A 23,288-nucleotide genomic window follows, 5' to 3' on the forward strand; every position below is an offset into this window, starting at 1 on the left:
AAGTAAACTAAATAAAGTAATAAACTTAAGTATAAAAAATAAAATTTACTATGGATGTTTGTTTTAGGGTGTAGCTAATTAAAAGTTTAGGCATAGGCTGCACTTTACTTTAGGTCCTACACTCATCCTAAATACATTATTATTTGCTTTCTTCGTCTCTATTTCGGAACACATCACCTTATTTTAGTTTCCTTCATCTGGTTGTTTTATAATATTTTTAATTGTTTTTTATTTAGGTTAAAGCGGCTATTTGCCATTGCACTGAAAGCATATCGTAACTTAAATTAATTTGATCCCTTTATTAGGCGAATGGTATTCAAACAAACTATGATATTGTTTCTCTCTACCACAATCCTTAATAAATCATAGGTCTAATAACAATTAATTATCTTATAATAAGTTCAATTAGTATGCCTAGTCTATTTCAAACATTCCAACAAGAATAAAACCCTTGATTAAATAGTCTAGTATTGACACAGTAAATAAAATTAAAATGCGATTATTCTACAGAAAACAATCGCATAATTGGGTGCTAATACATTGACAACAAATACATAACCTCTAAATCGCAATTAGTAAATTAAAGCAATAACAAAACAATATGGCGTCGTCTCAAAAAGAGTAATTTTTTGCCGAAAGAGAGGAAGAAGAAAGTGCAGTCAACCTCCACTCAACAGCTCGATAGGGGGTCTGACTTAGGGGAGGTACGAATGAGGCATTCGTTCAAAATTCCTCCGTGAACAGCGCTGTAGTAGAGAGTACTTTGGCAAAGAAGGTTTACTAATCGCAAAAATAGTTCTGTTCATAAAATAAAATTATAAATGCCTCAAATTCAATTTTATTATTTTTTTAATTATAAAATTAAACTAGCATAACCTAACCGAACTAACCAAACTTGCTGATAATGAAATAATATAACAAAAGTTTATTAATAGAAAAAATAACCGAAAATAAAAATAAATAAAATAAAAATAACCATTATTAAATAAAACTAGAAATTGCTCTACTAAAATTTTATAATGACTTAATAATAAAATTAAACTGTCATAACCGAACCAAACCAACCAAACTTGCTGATAATAAAAAAATCTTGGACAAAAAGTTAATGCCACGAGCGGGATTTGAACCCGGGACCTTCAGTATACCAGCCCGGCACGCTAACCATTAGACCACCGAGGCCGATGACTACTGCGCGTTTAGTTACGGTAATGGCGTTCCCTCAGCTAATAAGAAGCCCACAGCTGTCATCGTAGCCTCTTCTATACCTCCCCTGAGTAAATACCCTCGATAGGTGTTGAGTAGTTTTGGTTGTATAAGTCCACCGTCAACCGTTTCAAAAATACGAAACGATTGGAAATAGAATGACTCGACACTCAACTCAACAGTCAACCATTTCAAAAATAGGGCCCAGTTGTTCTGTGATGAGGAATGCGAAGCGTGGACAAGCCAGAGCAGAGCGGGTAGTCTATCCCTTGAGCCTCTTCCATTCAAAAATTTAAAATTCTTTTCAAGATAATTTGGAATTCCAAGATTGATGACAGAATGACTAATGGAAAGTATTTGTATTTTTCTTATGTCCTCTAATTTCAAAACTGATTCATTTTTTTAAGGGAGAGGAGGGAAAATGCTTTTACGCACACAGGTAGCCAGCCTGTAGTGTGAGACTCCTGAATCTATCACAGACTACTCACTAAAAAACCCCCTCTACTCTGTTGGACACAGACCTGGAACTGTTTGTCACATTACTTCAAGTCAGGCCAACATGTGACCTAAGCCCTCAGGGCTCTCACCGTTTTTGGCATTTGGATACTTCATGATCTACACCGCATCCCGGTCAAGGTCGAGCTTCTTGGCGCGGAGAATACCCTGGATGTAATGTGACACACAGGTCCAATTGTCCTCACCCTCCGTCATCATCGGTATGACCGTGTCCACCGAAAGCAGTCCTACTAACTGTTGAGCCTCAAGGCGGGGCCTTTCCCAACGCTGGCAGTGGAAAAAGGTATGTTCCACGTCATCGGGAATGCATGGGCAGTATATGCAATCGGGCTTTGCCCATCCTGAACAGGTACGACCGGAAAAAGCCGTGACCCGTCAGAAATTGGGTGAGGTAGAAGGCCACCTCTCCGCACCGCCGATTAACCCAAGGTTGGACTTGCTTTATCAGTCGCCTGGTCCAGCGTCCCCGAGTCTCCTGTTCCCAGCTCTCCTGCCACAGCACGTGCCTGGTCCTCCCCATGGCGCTGATAAATTGCTTTTCTCTCCGCCGCCAAAAGTTTGACGGGGATGACTCCAGCAACCACCAGGACGGCGGGTTCGGACACTGTTCGGTAGGCGGATGCAACTCTTGCTGACTGGCGCTGCACTCGGGCGAGCCGCATCCTATATACCTCCTTATTTAGAGCGTCTGCCCACACCTCAGCACCGTACAAGAGTACGGACTGGACAGAAGACATTAACAGCCTTCAAAATTGATTCATTAATGTAATAGGGTGTGACATGATCATCACGTCTAAGATTGAACAAGAATCTAACACAATAATTTTGTAAAAGTTGCAATTTTGTTGCAAATCGTTCTATCCTATATACCTACTATAGACATTGAGTATATTCGTATATACTCAATGCTATAGATTTAGGATTGTTATTCATGATTTTTCAATCTAAACAGTTTTATTTTTATGTTGGTATACTTTGAGACGAGGGAGGTTAAGTGAAGTAGGATTGGTAGGAATGAAGAGAAGAGAAGATGAAGATGACATCGTCGTAGGCGTGAGATAGTGATGGGCGATACGGACGCGTATCGCGATACAGCGATACGACACGTATCGGAAAAAAATATCGTATCGCCGTATTGAATCGGGCGTCTGTATCGCGATACGCGAATCGTATCGTAAAAATATCGAAAAAACGATACGTACCGGTATCGTATCGTTTCCCCCCCTCCCCTACCTAACCTAGAAACGGCAAATTTATTTAGGCACCTGGGGACCGAGCTTTGCTCGGGGAAAATCATTAGTTTACTCTGAAACAGTCTTAGTATTGCAGATTCATTAATTCATTCCCACACTACTCCACACTGATCGCCTTTACTACTTCCTTCACAACTCCCTACGTCTTGGACCTGTTTCCCTTTCATTCCCATAGCATTTTAGGATTGCAGATACATAAAATGTAATTGCCACATACAGTTGACAGTTCCCACACTCTGCACTGCACTGCTAGGCTAGATAGAACGCTAGTGGAAATGGACTGGAGACTGGACTGGGATGGGACTGGTACATTATCAAGTAAAACCCAAAAATATAGACGCTAGTGAAAATGGACTGGAGGAGACTGGACTGGGATGGGACTGGTACATTATCAAGTAAAAACCAAAAATATAGACGTCACAAACTCCTATTTCAAACTACACATCCACAGACAGAGTACAGATTTTGCAGTTTGCTCGGCCTGCGCAAAAAAAGCTTAAAAATATTGTTTTGACATGAATCGTATCCAGTGTTGCCACTTTTAGGGTAATTACCCTTTTTTAGGGTAATTTACTGGTCTTAGGGTAAAGTTTAGGGTAATGGTAGATTTAGGGTAATTTTAGGGTAAAACTAAAAGTTAGCATAACAATGGAAATTTTACTAAAAAAATGAAAAAACTTAAAAATTTGGCAAAAATAGTTATTTGTGCAACTAGTGAGAAAAGTGAGCAATTGACTCACTCGAGAGAAATCCTTACTCACGAGCCGTAGGCGAGTGAGGAATGGTTTCTCGAGTGAGGCAATTGTACTTTGAACTCGAGTTGCACATTATACTTTTCCTACAGTTACCATAAAACAAATAAATTGGTGAAGAAACATAACCTATTTTTACACAGAAGTGAACTTTTAACATAACATTTAATGCGAAGTGACAAATACAACAGTACAACAGCTGACCAGCTGATTTACAGCCAGTGCTGCCAACGTATTTCGCGCGCATGCGACCTTGTCTGCATGTTACGCGCTCACTATTTCGTGCCTTCACGTTGCAAATCTGGAGTGAGACAAAGTAATTAGAGTGAGACAATGTTAACATTGTCTCACTGATGAGCGAATTGGCCACTTTGCTTTCTCAAATCAGTGAGAGAACATGTACATTGTTAGGTAACTGTAGGAAAACGTTCTTTACATACTATGGCCAAACCACCATATTCGATTCGACCGGTTTAAATCGATTGCTATAATGAATTTTTCATAATAAGTTATCCTAATCGATCTTAATGGGAATTATCTGTTTTAGAATGTATTCGATTCTATAACACGTTATAGGCCTAATAAAATATGAAATATTATTCGTTACTGGGTTTGATATTTAATTATGTGATTGAATTGATTTAAACTGGATTATTTTACAAATTGTGTCAAGAAATTTGTACTATGTATAGATTTAAGCTTTGGTGGTACCGTACTGTATTTTAAAGATATGATTGACCAAAAACAGTAGTAATGGGTCGATACAGTAAAAAAATACGATAATTCTTGATTCGATATTTTTCGTTATACGATAGTCGATAGAGCTGATCAATATCAGCATTTTGTTCTTCTTTCGGGTGGTGTTTTAGAATCGAGAATAATTTGACGTAAAATTGATTGATATTGGAACTTCATTTAGTATAATTAACCACCTTATGTAAGATTTATATGATTTTAACAATGTTTTATAGCATTAAACGCAAATATTAACATTTAGGGTAATTTTTAGGGTAACTCAAAGTAGATTTAGGGTAATTTAGGGTAATTTTAGCCCGCCTTTAGGGTAAAATCGCAACAACGCGGTGGCAACACTGATCGTATCGCTCTATCTGCCGATATAAATACAAATATCGTTTTAGGCGATACGATACGTATCGTTTTTTAAATATCGTATCGAAACATCGTATCGTCCCTCGCGTATCGCGATATTCCGATAGGATACGATACGTATCGCACATCACTAGCGTGAGAGTGGGTGAGCTTAAGGAGCTGTCATCATAAAGATCATAAGTCATAACATTGTAGAAAAAATTATCATTAAAGCTAATATTTTGGCTTTATAAACCTGAAATTTTGTTTTAGGGTTTTGTAGGAGTGAATATATAACATTTTCGTGTGATGTTTCCTCATTTACCAAACTAGTCAATGGATGCATTTAGTTGGTAAGTTTGAATTAATCATTTGTTTTTACATATAACCTTGATATAGGCCTAGCCTAATATTTTAAATGCCATACTAACCAATAAATATGTTACTGTACCTAACAATCCTTCTAGTTTTTTACTATTGTATTTCATTAGAATAGTTTACTTTTTACTGTGCACCTGATTATTTTTATTTGAAATTAACTTAGCTCAACAGCTATCACATAGGCCTAACTTAGATTAATTTAAGTTAGTAGGATGGGTAATTCATAAAATACTTTGGCCCAACCCTGGTTAAGATTAGCCCTGACCAATTTTTTTTTGTAGGCTAATTAGGTACGCAGAAAATACGTGGATTAGGCGTCCGGCAGTTACTGTCAATGAAGGTTAAATTCTGTTCATAAAATAGGCTAAGTTAAATTCATAAATACCAAAAATTCTAACAAAAGGTGTATATTTAAGAATAAATGGCATTCAAAGCAAAATCTTTGAGAAAAAGTTAAAGCTACCGATGAGATACAATCCAAGGACCACTTTAATATCAGCCGAGCAGTCTATCAACTACACCATGAACACCGATGGCTGTACATCGTATCGTTGTGGTAATGGCGTTTCGGGCCCCCACAACCCGGTGACGTCATTGCCAGACGCCTAATCCACGTCCGGTTATCGGACGCATATCCTCTGTGAATTAGGTAATTATTTAAAAAGGCCTAATTAACTTTTATGTGAATCCCTTGGTCAGTCATCCAGTTTAGTGAGAGATGGACCAAGACCTACATGCATAAGAAATTTCATAGAATTCCAGCAGGCATAAGGGAAATTGGAGATGCTGAAAAGTTTAAATCTATAGGTACTTAAAGAATATCTAACAACTAGGCCTTACTACTCAGTAGAAGATCCTTTGAATCAAGAATATGCCAAAACTATGACGACCATGGCACACCTGTGCTACCAATGGGATAACTAAAAGTATCAAGTATTAGCTCAGACTTTTTCCTCTTAAATCTGGACTGAACATCTTAGGGGTAAAAATGTTCATAACATAGGGAAATAGTCTCAACCGAAACCTCTTTAAACAACTAAGATGTCAAACTAATCCAAACATGTGTTATGACCGTCTAGTTTAATCGCTACATCTGGGTTAACAAGTGGTTGCACTTTAGTTTAGTCCTACATTTACTAAACTTACTGTAATATACATTTACCAGCTGATTATAAAATGAAACTATTCTAAACAAAACCTAACCTTAACCATAGACTATGCAACATAAGTAGACTTCTCATCCCATCGTAAATTTTGAGGCTTGTTTTTCGTGTCTAGTTTATGTATGTCAACACTAATCGCTAGTGTATATACAATTTGTTTCTGTTATTTTAGGGTTATTTTCGAGATTTGTGCTTTACTGTTTCGTTATATTACTAGGAGACCAGAGTTTAGGGCCGGCCCCAGGGGTGGGCGGACCGGGCGGTCGCCCAGGGCGGCGGGGCCGGGGCGGTGGAACTGGGGCGGCAGAGCCAGGGCAACAAACAAATTTTAGGGAACAGTAAAGTTTTAATACGAATAAAATATTAAATTCATTAAGTGAATGTGAAGAGTACAATTATCTATATTACATTTTACGCAAAGAGCAAGCCTAAGAAGATAAACGGCAATTCAAACATTGATTTAAAATTATAATTCAAGCCCAAATATAAAAACAAACCACTCGGCTTGTGTATCAAAAAACCGTCACCACCACGTTACAACGTTACCCAGGACGAGTTACAGCGTCAAAGCAACATTGCAGCGGTTGGGATTGACCTCGACGTATTCGTCTCTCTCTCTCTGCCCCCTCCCACGACTTTGTGTTTACTTTATTATTGATTATTTTGGTAGCATGGGCTTCCCTTCCCTCCGAGAGAGAGGAGTTGCAAAAATTAGATATTTTGCAACTTTTTATCTTAATAAACAATGTCGTAATTTGCTTCAACAATTAATAACATTGCCGTTTTGGGAGAAATCCAAGATGACCGAAAGTCCTGCCGACTATTAGGTCAGATTTTAAACAAAATCCAAAAAACAATTGATATCTGCAACTGTAAATGTAAACCAAGCGTATGAAATGAAAATAATTTGAAAATGTGCAATTTACACTTAGAACCCTTAGTACATAATTAAGTCAGAGTTCAGGGAGACACCATAATTCGGCAATCGCTCAAGGAAGGGGTGGATGCCAGGAGTAAACAATTAGGCGGGATAGTGGCGTAGATACAGGGGGGATCAGGGGGATATGTCCCCCGTTCAACCTATAATGGGTAAAAAAATTGTAATAACATTTTAAAAATAATGTTTTAACGTATGCAATGAAATAGTGAACCTTTTTAATTTTACTTCTATTGTATTAAGCGTGTTTTTCGAAAGTATACTTTCAATATCAATAAATCGTAAATAAACTGCAATGCCAGTGAAAGTAGTATGGTTTTTGCGCGCGAAACAGAGTACAGACACAAGTCACGGAAGGTCAACAGCCCTTCCCCCTACAATCACCACTTCACCTTTTACACCTACCTGAAATTAATCGTTTTAACGTGAGTTTTAACGATCCTATTGTACTAAGCTTGTTTGTTTGTTCGTATACTCTCATTAGGTATCGATGAATAACTGGAAACAGATAAACTACATGCCGGTAGCAGTGGTGGGATGGGATATTTGCGCGCCAAACAGACGTGAATCACAGGACGTTCCGCGTTCAACCACCCATCGACACCCTCCTTCTCTACCACGTCACCCAACACTAAACATAAGCCTGGTGTTAATTATAGTGCCAGTGTGTTTTTATGATTTTCGTATTCCGTGGTGTCCCATGAGTGTTATTTTATGTCGAAACAAAGTAAACTGATCGGGTTTTTCGCCCCGAAAAGGAAAAATTGATGGCGTTAGCTGGTGTGGCAATGGAACAACGAAGTTAAGTGATTTTATTACCCGCCTTTGAAATACAATTTTTTAAATAGGCCAAGTCCCGTTAACATATTAGTCAAAATATTCAGTGTTAAAGGATAGAGAAACATAACGTTAAATGTTATCATATAACGAAAAGCCTAGCCTAAGTACTTAAAAAATAAATGTAATAAAAACTAGTCCACATGCAATTAAAGCAAAAAGTTTAATTTCATAAGTACAAAATTGCATAACTTTTATTAAGTATTAACACCAGATTTCACTTCCTAAACGCTTAAAAATAGTGTTTAGAGAAGTAATTTTTCTCAAATTTTCCGGGGGAGTGCACGGACCCCCTTACTCAATGGGGGATATTCCATGCCCCCCAGACCCCCCGGGGGGCGGCGGTCGCCGATCTCGCCCAGGGCGGCAAAGTCCCTCTAGGGCCGTGCCTGCCAGAGTTATTGTTTATGATTTAGATCATTTATTTGGCTAAACGAGGTTTTAAATCACTGAAATAACAAGAAACAAATTGTTAACAAAACACTACCTCTACAGTCAGACGTAGGCTACAGAAATAACAATAAAATTGGCTTCAGCTGTTCCACAAGGATGACAATTCTACTAAGAGAGTTAATGTTTTATCTATGCCTTAACAAAACTGCAGTATGTGAGTATATATAGGACGTAAACTAAAGTGCAGCCCTTTATCTTGCAGTCCCCTATCTGTCTGACACACTCCTAAAGTTATGTCTGTGGAGCTTTTCTATTGCAAGTTGGAGTACAGTTCCGCAGTTAACTTGCAGTGTGCTATCGAGACTATATAAATCACGAAACAAAATTTTTATCTCATAATTTGGCACATTTGGATCACTTCATTTTCCCTTGACACGTTTGGGATGAACACATATTTCACCCTGGATTTTTTTTAAGTTAAAAACATTAAAATCTGCTGAAAATCAGCAATTTTGTTTTTTTAGAAAATATTTTTTCTTTAGTTTCTTGTTATTTTGGCCGTTTTAAACCTTTTTCCCTCTGGTAATTTTGGAGCAAATGTTGTTTCCATCCTAAAAATAACAGAAACTGACTTCTTCAACTGCAGTGCCACATGTTTCAAACATGTGCAACTGGGTCAGCTCGCTCCCACTGGATGATTGAAAATCTGTCCACTCCATGCAAGCCTAAAGCCTATGAATGTCACAATTTTGAACATGTATTTTACTTGTAGTTTGTTAAATTGAATTGCAGAAACCCCATAACTAAAAATTTTTGCAGTTGCGTGATTTGTTCACCAAAGTTCTGATAATTCTTATATGCCTATATAATTTGTTATTTTTATTAAGTTTTAATTAATTATATTTTATGATTTGCCTAATGTGTTTGCAGAGATGATTGAATTGATGTTAAATACATGGTTTGATGTTTTGTTACTCATCTCATACCTACTGTAGTACAGTATTATTGTTATTTCTATTTTTAGGCCAATTATCATTGTTATTTATTTATTATTGAAGCCAAAAAGTTGCATTTTGTCCGTCAATGGTTCCTACATCAATGGAGATCCTACAATGGTTTGTCCGTCAAATAAATAAATACAGTAAAAGTAGCCAAGTTTTATTAGATTTTATATTTGATTGCACAGCCAATAGATCCTCTCTTAAATTACCCTGGAACAATGACCGCTTGAATTAAACTAATCTGCCCTCGCAAATAGAGGTCGGTTGTCCACATTAAATTTACAAAATTCGTTAAACTGAACTTGTATGAGAGCCACTGGTAAGCAAACTAACCAGAATCATCTTAATTTGTTTTTAACCAAATTCCTCGTAATCAGAAGCTTTTATTTATTTACTGTCAACGTCAACAGTCAGCATCATTTACAGAAGAGATAAATTGACATATACTCTAGATAACCATTACAAACACAATCATTTTATTTTTAGACATAACGCAAACTGTTTTCTTTCAACTGTTTACCCTGCCACCTGGAAACCAACAATTAACAGATAATGTCAAAAAATTCATTACTCACAAAATATTATTTTTGCAGTTGTTACAAGTTAAGAAGCCATCGTAAAGTGCTGGTACCTCTGTCAAGCTGTTTGTTGGACACACTAACCATTTCATTCCGTTAACCTTCACCTCTAACCTAGATAACGTTTATCAGTTCTTCTCAAATTCAATAACCCTCATCCTCATAAGTCTTTTTAAGTGTACATAACAGCTAATTATTTTCAGGTTTTAATTCTTATAAATTTTGAATATCAAAATAACTAGAATTTTTTTAGATCATTTGTTGTTTGTTGTTTTACAAAAAAATAATGTAGGCCTAAATCAATGATGTAAACTTAAGAAAATAACATTAATACTCAGACACAATATATCTCTAGATGTTTAGCTAAACTATACAAAATTTGAAAACTCACACCCTTGTTGATTTAAACAAAGATCAGTTGTACTGTGAGTATATTTTTTAAGGTTTTAGAATTCTTAATTTCATCCGGAATCGATTGATGGCTGTATTTTTTTTACCTTTGACAACTTCAAAAATAAAAACTTAATTTTGGTTTTTAGAATTGAAAATTTTCATAAAAATGTACCGTATAGGAAAAATAAGATAATAATCTCCATTTGTTAAATTAGTTGATTTTTTTACATGTTTTTGTAAAGTTTTAAAGTTCACAAACTTAAATGTTATTGAAGTTCATCATGTCATAGAGACTCAAGTAAAAAAATCAAAATATCATCTGCAATTTCTTGGCCATATAGGCGATCCTAAAATTTGAACGATACAGAGAAGCAGCATAGTGTACCTTGGTAACCTAGGCATGTGTGCACTGTGCAACAATCTTTCTGGGTAGTTATCATGTCAAATCTCATAGGCCCTAATTGATTTGTTTTGTTGGCAGGTATGCAGCAGAAACGATTCCACACCAGAAAACCTGCATGACCAAGTCTGTGCCGCTGTGCAGTCTCGCCAACCTTCAGCTCAGGTTCTTATGCCCAGCTGATCTACCCGAGGTAGGGTTATTTCATCAAGATCAGTACACGTTAGATTGCCTCGTCAAAGATCAGAGTTTGGACCCTTCTCTAAAATCATTTAAAACAAGAATGACGTTAAGACACGTGAAATAAAAATAGAATTAGTAACTCAATGCAGGAAATGTTTTAATACTGTAAGGCTTCTACTAAAAGTTAGGCTAACTACTTTTAAAGTTTGCTTATGTTAGGTTTTACCTTTGAATATGGATATAACTAGACATTCCATTGCCATGTCAACCTTACAATAAAATGTATGTAGTTGAATTATGTCAACGGCATGGTGTGTTTATGTAATTATTACAGAATTCTGTTAAATACACCAACATTTTAGTTTTTACCAAATCTAACAGATAGGAATTTCTATTGTAAGCTATAGGCCTACTATCATTTATGTCACTTCAATAATTGAATATATTAATTATTATCAGAATAGCAAAATTAGGGAGAAAATAAAAGAGTGTAACTGTGTTATAATGTATCACACTTTATGCGTGGCTCATTTAGGAGAAAAATTTGGTCTTTTTTGTACATATAGATGGGAGGTTTACTTCAATATGTAAATTCAATAAGTTTACCAACATGTAGATGGGAGGTTTACTTCAATATGCAAATTTAATAAGTTTACCCATATGTTATAAACTAGCTGTGTGCCCGTACTACGCACGGGGATCTTATAGTAGTCAGTTGAAACCTTCTTATATTAAGAACAGCAGTTGGTTTGCATATTTTCAGATATGCTGGCAAAACTATTATTTATAAACCTTCACAAATACAGTATCTGACAGTTTCAAGCCTAAACAAATGCTTCGCAATTAAATGTCATCCGGAACGTGTTGGTCCATATGTTAAATCCAATGATTAAACTAAATAAAGCTTTATAGGCATAGATCTATGAGGCATAGCCCTAAGGTAGGCCTGGTAGTTGAAAGTTACTACAGTGAGTAGGAACAGAAAGTGACACATTGGAAAAGCGAGTTTAGCATCATCCATAAATTAATTAAATCCTTATGTAAGAAAAACGTTTTAAATCTCACTTGGTTGGGATTTGCCTTCAAAACGTGATCCAATGGTTGAGGTATTTGTAAACAACATTTGTAAACATATGTGACAGCTAGAAAAATAACCTTGATCCGAACAGCTGATTGTTATTTCATAGATGATTATGTGATAAAAATTGGACGAAAACTTGACAAAAATCGCACAAAACTGCATTTTTGAACGTCCATAATTTTATTTACAAAGTAGTGAGGCAATATTTTAATGGCTAAAGACACTCTCACCAATCCAGTGAATACATTAAAATGACTTAAATCTTGATAGGTACTCTCGTTTTCCTGGAGAAGATTGCGTAAAATGCCATCTCGAGTGTTACAGACAGACAGACAGACAGAAATTTAGATGAGACTTGTTTCGGATTCTTTAATGTATAAAACGTAAAAATAATCTAAAAATTTATGATTCTGAGCAATGTACAGACAAAACTCTAATTTTATTTAAGTATATACAGTCTAACCTTGATATAACGAACCTCGATACAACGAATTCCTTGATATAACAAATTTTTTTAAATCCCCTAGAACTCTCCATAAGACACAATGTATATTTTACCTCTACATAACGAACAAACCATAACAACAACCTTGATTTAACGAAATTTTCGTGATTTCGGCTAAAATAACACACCTCAATATAGCGAATTTATCATTGTCAGAACCTCTACATTGCGAATTTAACCTCTGCATAACGAATTGTCTACGTCTTTCCCTCGATATGACAAATCCCCCATCCCTTTATTGTTTTTGAAAAATCTGTTTCTTTATCAAATGAAATGGAAAGGTGACGTCATCGCTTGCGTTAACATTTGTCTGCTCCGTTTTAAATTACGTGGTTTTACACATATCTGTCTGCTTTCGCTGCGCGCGCTATGTTGCAACTGAGAACTGATTTCATTCACTGAGGACTGATGACGACGTAACGTTTAGTAAGCTGTGATTGGGCGATAAGTAACTATGGTGAATTGTACAGTTTTTGGATGAAGAGAAACCTAAGAAAGAATATAAAAACAAAACCAAAGAGAAAGAATAGCAACATCGTTATTTTAACATTCCTTTTTCGAGTGTTATTATTATCTTTAAGTTGGCTATGATTATACACTTTTATAATGTCTTATCTTATAATTTACTGTATTGTTTTCAATACGATTTGTTTCAACTAGCAACACCAATGCTATAGTTAATGTTTATTATTGACATTCCTCTGTTGTGATAAATCAGTACTGTACTGTAGCCTACCGGCCTATCACGAGCAGTAGCTTACAAAACTTTCTACTACTGTTTTGTTTTGTTCTTTACATGGTTTATGACTACGCAAACAGTGTTTGGCTAGGTTTTAGGAGGGTTAGAACAAGCTGTGATTTTAAACTTACAGTTTTTTAACCTGTACCAAGGTCAATGCCATTGTCATGATTGCGCGCGCAATATTCAAGATCCCTCCCCTTTATTATGCCGGATAATTTAGGTTCTACTGTACAATGTAAACACTGTACTGTAAAGTATTGTAGCCTATGCTACTTTAATTGTGTTTTAATGACGTCTAATCCCGACCTATATTGACCGACGCTGGTTCTGAACCTCGACTTAGCGAAATTCCTTCAAACATAACCTCTATATAACGAACCTCGTTTTAACAAAACCCTTGATATAACGAATATTCAGTTCGGTCCCTTCAGATTCGTTATACTGAGGTTGGACTGTATAGATAAGCTAGGCCTATAAAATTAAAATTATTATACCTACACAGTGATTTTTTGTGTGTTAAATTGTTCCAGTTTTCAAATCCATGCATGCTAAGATTTAACAGCAAATACAATTTTTCAGGGTTTAATTTCATAAATAATAATTAGGGGTGTAATAATTCCACCCATTGGCTGTGTTAATAGAAAAACTGTTACAAGCTTTAATTTTTAACATAACCACATGAACGATCAAGACGTTATTTAAAGAATTAGCCTAACATTTTTTGTCGTAGCAATAAGTATAATGATACAAGATTTCAATCATTGAATCATTCACTATTCCATGCACACAGGTTCGTAAACTCTGTCAAGACTGGTTCCCTATAGACTACCCATACACTTGGTATGAGGACATCACCTCTAACCCTCGGTTCTACTCTCTCGCTGCAGTCTACGAGGGAATTATCATCGGTCTTATTGTTGCTGAGATCAAATCTTACTTCAAACTTAACAGTGAGGTTAGTAACTTATTGTTTTATATTTCTAACATTATATGTCAACTTTGTGGAAGTCACCCTGAGGACGGCACTTTACATCGAGGCAAAAACGATGGTGGAAAGAAGTGTCTCATTAATTAGGACACAGTTGTACGTTTTGTTGCTCTAAGATATTTTTAAAACCCCTTTTGTGGGTTTTAACTCCAATTTCCTACTCAATATCTTTGGCATTTTTTTTTCTACTAAGTTCGTTCTTAGCACAGATACTAAAGCCCCCTCCCCAATCCACTCCCAGCCAGATTCATTCATTTTGACAAGGTCTAATTACAGAGTGGTCACGAGGAAAAGAGTAAAACGACACATCAAGCAATAAATAGAATTTCACTAACATTCGATAATTGAGGATTAAGAAAGAAAACGATTATTTGTCTGATTGTCTGCAAAGAGCCTGGCAGGCTTACCATGACGAGAGATAATTACAACCCATTGATGCCACACGGTCCATTGATAATTAACTACCATGAGACTAGTTACCATTCTCATGCACTGTGAAGGCTGTACAGGAGTTTTGTATACTTAAACTTCTTAAATATCATGCAAAATTAATTTTCTGTGATCCCAGGGTCTTAATGAAAGTTTATCTAGATATTGATACTTGACAACCATCATACATTGTAAAATTCATAAAGTAGGCCTTCCTAACATTAAATAATGAAAGGAATTCTGGTAGATAGTGTTCTTGTTATAATCAATCATAAAGTGATAGAATAAACTCTGTGATTTCTCAGGACAAGGACATCCTCGCGTCATCGTTCGGCCGGTCGTGCTGTGTAGGCTACATCCTCAGTCTGGGAGTGAGTGAGAAGCATCGCAGGAATGGCATTGCGTCTCTACTGCTAGAGAACCTGGTGTCTCATCTCACGGCACCGGAGAACTGTGACTGTAAGGCCATATTCCTGCATGTGCTCACTGCCAACTCCACTGCTATACACTTCTACGAGCACAGACACTTCAGGTGTGTATTGTCTCAGTGGTATGTTTAAGTACTAAAAATAGGCAGAACCTCATGTAAAGGTATTTTAAAAAGTTTTAAATTAATGACAGTACCAAGTATATAGGCTACATCCACGAGGTACTTTGTCATGTCAGAAACAATTTAATGTGGTACTCCCAAGAAAAAACCAGTCACAGCTTTGACTGAAAATGTTGTAACGAGTTATTTTTCCTAGGGGGGTAAATATTTGCTATTTGGCCGTGCGATCGTTGAGGTAAGCAAGCGGATTTAACAGATTCAAGAAATACGGAGTTTCGATAGCCTACAGGACTCAGACCACCATGAGTAAAATAGTGCATCCAAAAATAGAAGATTGTAACAGATTCGACGCATCGGGCATCTATAAAATCAATTGTAACGATTGTGATAGCTTCTACATTTGACAGACTGTGAACTTTGTCAACCGCTCTGTAACAGATTCAAGAAATACGGAGTTTCAATAGCCTACAGGACTCAGAACACCATGAGTAAAATACTGCATCCAAAAATAGGAGATTGTATTGTAACAGATTCGACACATCGGGCATCTATAAAATCAATTGTAACGATTGTGATAGCTTCTACATTGGACAGACTGTGAACTTCGTCAACCGCTTCAAAAACCACATATCTGCATGGAGAAACAACAAACCGGAAAGATCAAATGTCGCACAACACCTGTTACAAAATGGACACTCCATAGAGAAAATAGAGGATAATCTATGTATTTTGAAGAATTGTAAGAAGGGATATGTGATGGATGCTTGGGAAGAATTGTATATTTATAAGGAAAAATGTAAAAATAGAAATAAGTTGATTAATGAACAAGTAAATTTTGATTCCAGTTGTACTTATAAAAATGTATTGGCCGGTGTTTCCGGTAGCCAATAGGGAATAAGTAGGGACACCATTCAAGATTCTTGTCATTCGCCTATTAGGTCTGTTGATGATTGGAGTGTCCAATCAAAATCGATCACCACTTACCATCTTTTGTATATTTACCGTCTTGTGAGTAACAGTATAAGCGTAAATATATGTTTTAAGTGTTATAAGACGTATCTTTATTTACTTTCCGTAAATTTAATAACACGTACAATGCTGATCAAGAAGTTATAAATTTTAACATATGGTCTTATGGGTTGCCATGATGGTTACAAAATAACAACGTAATTAAATGTAAACAAAACAAAGAATCATAACATAAGTTAAAATCAAGCAACAACCTAAACACAGTAGAAAGGGGAAAATGATTGATGACAACTGACTACTATGCCCAGCCCACATGTGTGTTTTGGACCACAGAGAAAGTCTTAGGTTTATATTTAAGTCCCAATTTGGTAATGACCACAGATTGAATACATCAAATAGGTACAGTCATAGATAAAACATACTTTCTTAGGTACAGTACCTATTTTACAGATTTAATTTACACAGCTAAATAAGGTTATAACAAATAACATTTTATCTTAAACAATTCGTCGGTGAATCACATTCATGGATCCATCTCATAAATAGGCCTAGTCATAAAAGTAGCATAGTAGTTTGGCTGCAGATTTGTTGGGACTTCATGATGATTGTGATAACGGACTGGAGAGATAAGTGTGGAGTGTTTGTGAATAAAAATGAAATATTAAGAGAGAAATAAAATAAGTCATGTTTTCAAGAAGAACAGAAATCAATCTTGTTTATTTGTACAGTAGGAGTCAATTTTTAAAACATCAGCTGTTCTAAGTAAAGGCTAAAGAAAATTATTAGATAAAAGAACTGAACATACTCCCGGCCTTGAAGTGTCCTCACTTCAACAGTTAGTTTAGAACAAAACACATTACCTAACACAAAAGTTTGTTGTAGGCCGGCTATAGCATCTTTTTGCATTTTTCTTCGTTTCTGGCTTCGTGTTGCACAACTGTTAATGTTTCTTCTTGTTCAACATGTTGATCAACGATGTTTCTTATTTCTTTGAGACGAGTTTTAATAAAAGATGTGAGTCGTGTATAATTTTCAATTTTAAAATCACTATTTGGAGATGCCATTGTACAAAGATGATGAGATAAATGTAAAAAATTCACAAAGTGTAAATGAGTGGGTTAAGAGTTCCAATGTGTAAATAAGAGTTCAGTTAGGTAAGAGTTCAAAGGCACAGAAAACAATGAGTAAAATGAGGAAATATTGATGTATGAAGAGTGCAGCTGAGTATGTCATCAGCTGTTCTAAGTAAAGGCTAAAGAAAATTATTAGATAAAAGAACTGAACAATAAGGAGGACACAAACACTCACTGATGGAAATGATAAGAGTTTGGACTTGATTTCCCTTTAGTTTAATGAGTTGCAGACAAGCCATGTCAGGCTTTTGCAGCATGGTGTATAATGATCTGTAAAAATGTGTGTTTAATTTGTTTCAAAATAAATAAATAAATGGCAAACTTTAACAGGTCCACAACATAGGAACTGGTGAAGAAAGTATTAAAGGCGAGAAGTTCTGAGTGTAGGAAACGTTAGTGGCGTGGCAGTTAGATAATTGTATTTTAAATACTAAAATTCTATGGGAAGGGGGGAAACAAGTCCACGACGTAGGAAGCTGTGAAGGAAGTAGTAAAGGCTGGCAATGCGGAATATGGGAACCTTTTGTGGCATTTACATTAATTTATCTGCAATACTAAAATGTTATGGGAAGGGAGGGAAACAGGTCCAAGACGTAGGAAGTGGTGAAGGAAGTAGTAAAGGCTAACAGTGCAGAGTGTGGGAATTGTTGTATTTTGTATTGCCGGTATTTCTGTAAAATTTTTTTACTTATTGCTTTATTAAAAACCATGAAACATGATTGCTCCGCTCAACTGGCTTTCATTGCTATAAAAGCAATCCTAGTTATATCATCCATAAATAAACATGTCTCATGATTGTAGCCGTAAATGTATTCTATGTCAAAAAGACTTGAGTCGTAGTAGATTATTATTTGATGTTAAAACCTACACTAAAACAAAACAACTAAATGATACCATTTTTTCAGGTTACATTCCTTTCTACCTTACTATTACTCCATAAAAGGTAAGAGCAAAGATGGATTCACATACGTCCTTTACATCAATGGAGGTCATCCACCTTGGGGCTTTTAATATCCTTTTATACTCGTTATAGCGTCTACTTTACTTGCATACTTGAATAGTATAATATAAAGTTATTTTGAAGTTTTACAGACAGTATGGTATTCTTTCTTACCACAACCTTATAAATAATGGTTTGTTTTGGACAGGAGTGAGCAGGCTTACCTGTGCAGTGGGATGAGTCTTCTAAAAATAAAACACATTTATGGGAAACATATGAGGAGACTCATCCTATGTACAGGTAAGCCTGCACTCCAATATAAAACAAAATCAAATATATCATGGCCTAGAGCCTTTTAATAGGGATACTGTACCTAGTTTTACTTCAGGTTATATCTTAAAGGAAAACATATTGGCTACCAAGGATTTGTCTTTAACTTTAAAGTTATGTTTTGTGTTCAGTTACTATGTATTTATTTTCCCCAGGACTATTAACCTAATTATTTTCAGTTAAGACTTATTATTTTAAGTTATTTTCTACACTACATTCCTTTTTGCAAAATAGAAAAAAATCTAGTTCAAAACAAAAATATCTTTATAAACACTTATCAGATGGCAAACTACTGCTCATATAAATATTGTCATATTATCAAGAGTCTGAATTTGAATTTACTGCATTGTTTTAGTATGTTTTAAGTGTTAAGTTTAAAAGTTTTTGCTTTTTTTGTGGGAGCTTCGCAATTGGTTGCCAACAAAAGTACTCCTGTACAAACACAATTCTATTTTATAATATGGATAGGAATGGAAATTTTTGAATTCCTAATTTTCATTTTAACCAACCATGTTTTAAAATTCACAATAAACCGACCAATATTTTTTCCCTAGTAGAAGCATTTACTGAGCGGTAAATAATCCAGCCTCAGTAAAAAAAGTGTCTATGTTAAGTTAAAGTCCAATCACTTCCCAAACTCCTAAACCCCCCCCCCCCCACGTAACACAGATAAGGTACCTTAACTTCTGTGTACTGACTACATCAAGTACGGCTGTAGCCTGGTATACCAGGTTGACGTTTGCGCCTGGGTACAGTCCCGTGTGCGCGCCGCCCTGGCGTGGTTGTGGCCCGGCGTCCGCCGCATTGTGGTAGAGAACACAACGGCACTGCTCTCCCATTGAATCAGCGTAGACATGTTCTCATCTTGTTTCTTATAAGTATTATTTTTTTATCTTATGTCTATTTTACATCGGTAAGGCTATGTTCGATTTTATTTATTTAACTAGTGTATGTCTTTGTGTTTTGCTCAACTGGATTTAAGTTACTGCATGAAAGTATAGTTTTGGTTAAGTATTCAGTTTTCACGGAATCGTGATTTTTGAAAAACTGATTTCAAAATTCTTCAAAACCAAGACTTACAAAACAAAGATTTGAGTAACTTTCTTATTAGTTGTGTTATTCATCTAATAGATTAATAGGTCTTTCACAGTCAAAACCTTGAAAAAAATATTTTATTTAAATAAACAAAAGTCAAGAATATTTGTAAATGTATGTATTTGTACCAAAGGTAATGTTTTTCACCCAAAGGATTATCTCTGATATTTACGGGACAGTTGTGCTTACATTTTCACAAATATCACATAATTATCAAGCTATTGATATTCACATTTTTTTCCAACCAAAGACATGACATAATATTTTTTACTAATTGAACCATTGTTGGCACAAAAGAGTGCTTTCTACATTTAAAAAATTAATTGTTAAATGAATGGTTAACAGGTTTTAGTTAAGTATTTAACTGTAAAATGTGTTTATAGAAGTTGTAAGGTATTGAACAAATTGTACTATTAAATTTAATATATTTATAGTATTATTAAGTTAAAGGTTTGTACATTAAGTATGCCCATAGGTACACGTTTGTGAATCCATCCAAAGTCTATGTTTAGGAAAAACCTGGGTGACGTTATGTTAAAAAAATTGCAGATTCTTACAGTTATATGGCCCAAGATACAGCACTTTTGTAATACAGTCTGATCTACCTTAGTTAGAGCCTAAAATGGATAGTTTTCTAGTGTCATTTTTACTTGGAAATCATTAACTTCCAAAACTAATTGATTGACTTTAACCCATTGACATATTTAAACTGCACTACCTGTTTACACACAGAAATTCCAATTTTCTTGGCTCTTTTAGTGACTTACAAAAATAACTACAACTTCATTTTTCATTATTTGTTTGTCTTAAATTACTATCTTCTTCCTCAGAAAGGTTGGAAGACAATTCACAATCATCTATACACCAATTTATTTTAATACTTCTTTGTAAATAAGACAGTCGTGACATTTGGACACAAAACAAACCCCAAAACACTCTTGATTACTAAAATTTTGAGTTTTTTCCAAAATAGGTTAGGCAACCAAAGAAACTAAAAATACAGACTCAAAAGTAACTTTGGAGCCTGATTAGAATCTACCTTGTCACTGGTTCAAAAAGTAAGTGTCAATCATACTTTTGTAATACAAACAAAATTTAGGGTAACCACTAACCAGTTCATCTTCAAGCTTCCCACTATTAGAGTACTGTACAAACAAGGTTGGCTGTTGTATTTGACATGCTTCTTTGATTATTGACGGAGACTGCAATATATTAATGTAATTCACAGTAAACATGTTAAGGTCTGTTCTAATTTCAAGATCAACGTCTCAACCAACAATTATTTAAACGGCCAGTTATTTACTGGATCACAACTGTGGGTACATTAACTAGTTTTGGATCAATTTTCTTGATGAATATTGAAGTCGATGTTTTCTGATAGATTAAGTACTGTTAGGAAACACAACATCATCAGAAACCATGTGGATACAATATAACCAGAATTTTACTGCTAGTTACAGTAATTAACCAGATGAAAAGTGGTCATTCACTAGAATCCATATTTAAACGATCCTGAAATGGTTATTTAAATTATTTACAGGGTGACCAGCTTCGTCACGAGAATATTGAATAGGTTATTAGGTAAAGAGGAGGGAGGTTAATAAAATTTAAATGTTAAATAATAATAATGTTGTCATTCACTCTTGCATTGATTTTTTTTGTGATAAATTGTACTTTTCAACACACTGTTTCAACATCAGTATTACCATTAGAAAGGAAGTACAGGGAGATAATTAAACTATTCTCCACACTTACACTTGAGTTAATAGCCTACTTTCCCATGTAGGATACAAGGAACAGCTCAAGCTTAAACTGTCATTCACTGGTGTGCACACCATACACTCATTATTTTGGAGTCCTAGGGTTTTTAAAGGTTTGCATGTTGGCAAATAAATCAAAGAAAATATTTCTGGTGTTCAAAAACAGTTGTTCATTGGGTTTCCGTTGATGATCAGGAGTGCACGCGCCGCTATGCACATCTGATATTGTTTTAGACATTTGACATTTTACTAGAACATTATTTTATTTTCAACTAATGTTTGAAAATGTTGTGTATGTATTAAGTTGATAACAAACTCTCAATGTTGCAACCTTTTTAATAAAGAGATAAGAAAATTTTTTTCTCTGTTCATAGTTTTTAATTTTAATAAAAAAAACGCTCCAAGTAGACCAAAGTCAACGACTTAAAATGTACAATATTATTAAGCTAATACTTAATAAGTTGACCAGTTAACATAGGTACTCAATAATCTAACAATATTAATATAATTTTGTTGTATAGGCTAGAAGTTACCAAATAATTTAATTTTAGTCAGTCTGTGAAGTTTTTTACTCTTATTGGAAACACTTTTTGATACATTATTACTATGTTTGATATGATATTGGGCTTTATCTTTCAAAAATATACTATGTTAAAAAATAGTTTGAATAATTGTAAATTATTAATAGAGTTTAATGTTTTCATTAAGTAATATTCCTCTTATCAAACGTAAAAAAATCAAACATCTCACTAACAACACTTTTTAGTCATGAGTAATCTATGAAGAAGTGAGTGATCTATGATAAATATTTTTTTGTAATTCTAGTGTTAACTTTTTTTATATTGTATACGAAGTAATCACACAAAAATTGTTTCCAGAATTTATTAATTGTTTGGTAAGATTCTAATTTAAATTATCTTTCTAAAAGGTATTTTATAAAGTATTTCTTGTTGCAGGGTTTTATTAGTTTTCATAGTAATATTTTATTAATCGAAGCTTTTACCTACAATATTCAGATAATGTCAACTAACACTAACTCCATCAAAAGTAATCTGAAAACTGGTAATAAACTTTAAATATTTATATTTACGATAAAAAGTTTCTTTTCACAAATACCCGGAACTTTATTTTGTTATATAACTGTATGGATGTTTACACATTTCTATGTATACCCTATAACCTAAATAAAATAAAGTTACTTTAAGGTTGTAAATTGAAACCAACTTTGCACCCTGAATTTAATATTTTTAATATATGTATTTTTGTATTATTAATTTCAGGGTGCACAGTTGTTTTTAATTTACAACCTTAATATAAAAGCAGCTCTATTTGGTGAAAATGAAAATATAAAGTAACATATATTGCACACATGACGTTTTCCAATTGCTAAAAATTAGATTAAAAGGGAACTATTGCCCTCTTTAAGTTTTTCAATTTACCAAAATCCTTTTGGTATGTTTCAATTTGTAATTCCTATACAGTACTTTAATGCCTATGTTCATTAACTTTTTAAATAACATGTTTGTTAATATTCAGCGAATTTCCTAAACATTTTTTAGTTCTGAGCTTGGGCGAGTTTTATGTCAAGTTAAATTCAGAGATGGTTTTCGTGTTAGTAAGATATCTAAACGAACAACACCTTTGCCATGATAATACCAATTGTATCAAATTATTTATTACCTACTTT

At 34.7% G+C, this 23,288-nt stretch overlaps 1 protein-coding gene across 2 annotated transcripts; it reads left to right on the forward strand.

Moving 5' to 3' along the window:
• The first annotated feature begins 4,980 nt into the window (after window positions 1-4,980).
• LOC129002249 (N-alpha-acetyltransferase 60) lies at window positions 4,981-22,686 on the forward strand. 2 transcript variants are annotated; one of them, XM_054429916.1, is made up of 6 exons: window positions 4,981-5,166; window positions 10,978-11,089; window positions 14,198-14,362; window positions 15,130-15,356; window positions 18,382-18,486; window positions 19,441-22,686. In XM_054429916.1, the coding sequence occupies exons 1-6, from the start codon at window positions 5,150-5,152 to the stop codon at window positions 19,586-19,588; spliced, it is 774 nt and encodes a 257-aa protein (XP_054285891.1). In that variant the 5' UTR covers window positions 4,981-5,149; the 3' UTR covers window positions 19,589-22,686. The 2 variants fall into 2 exon arrangements, with proteins under 2 accessions (XP_054285891.1, XP_054285892.1); XM_054429917.1 differs by lacking the exon at window positions 4,981-5,166 and adding an exon at window positions 10,423-10,528.
• The last annotated feature ends 602 nt before the right edge of the window (window positions 22,687-23,288 follow it).

The sequence above is a fragment of the Macrosteles quadrilineatus genome, unplaced genomic scaffold (genome assembly GCF_028750875.1).
Source record: "Macrosteles quadrilineatus isolate MER2022 unplaced genomic scaffold, UCM_ALF_1.0 Scaffold_9__3_contigs__length_116548681, whole genome shotgun sequence".
Classification (NCBI taxonomy): Eukaryota; Metazoa; Arthropoda; class Insecta; order Hemiptera; family Cicadellidae; genus Macrosteles; species Macrosteles quadrilineatus.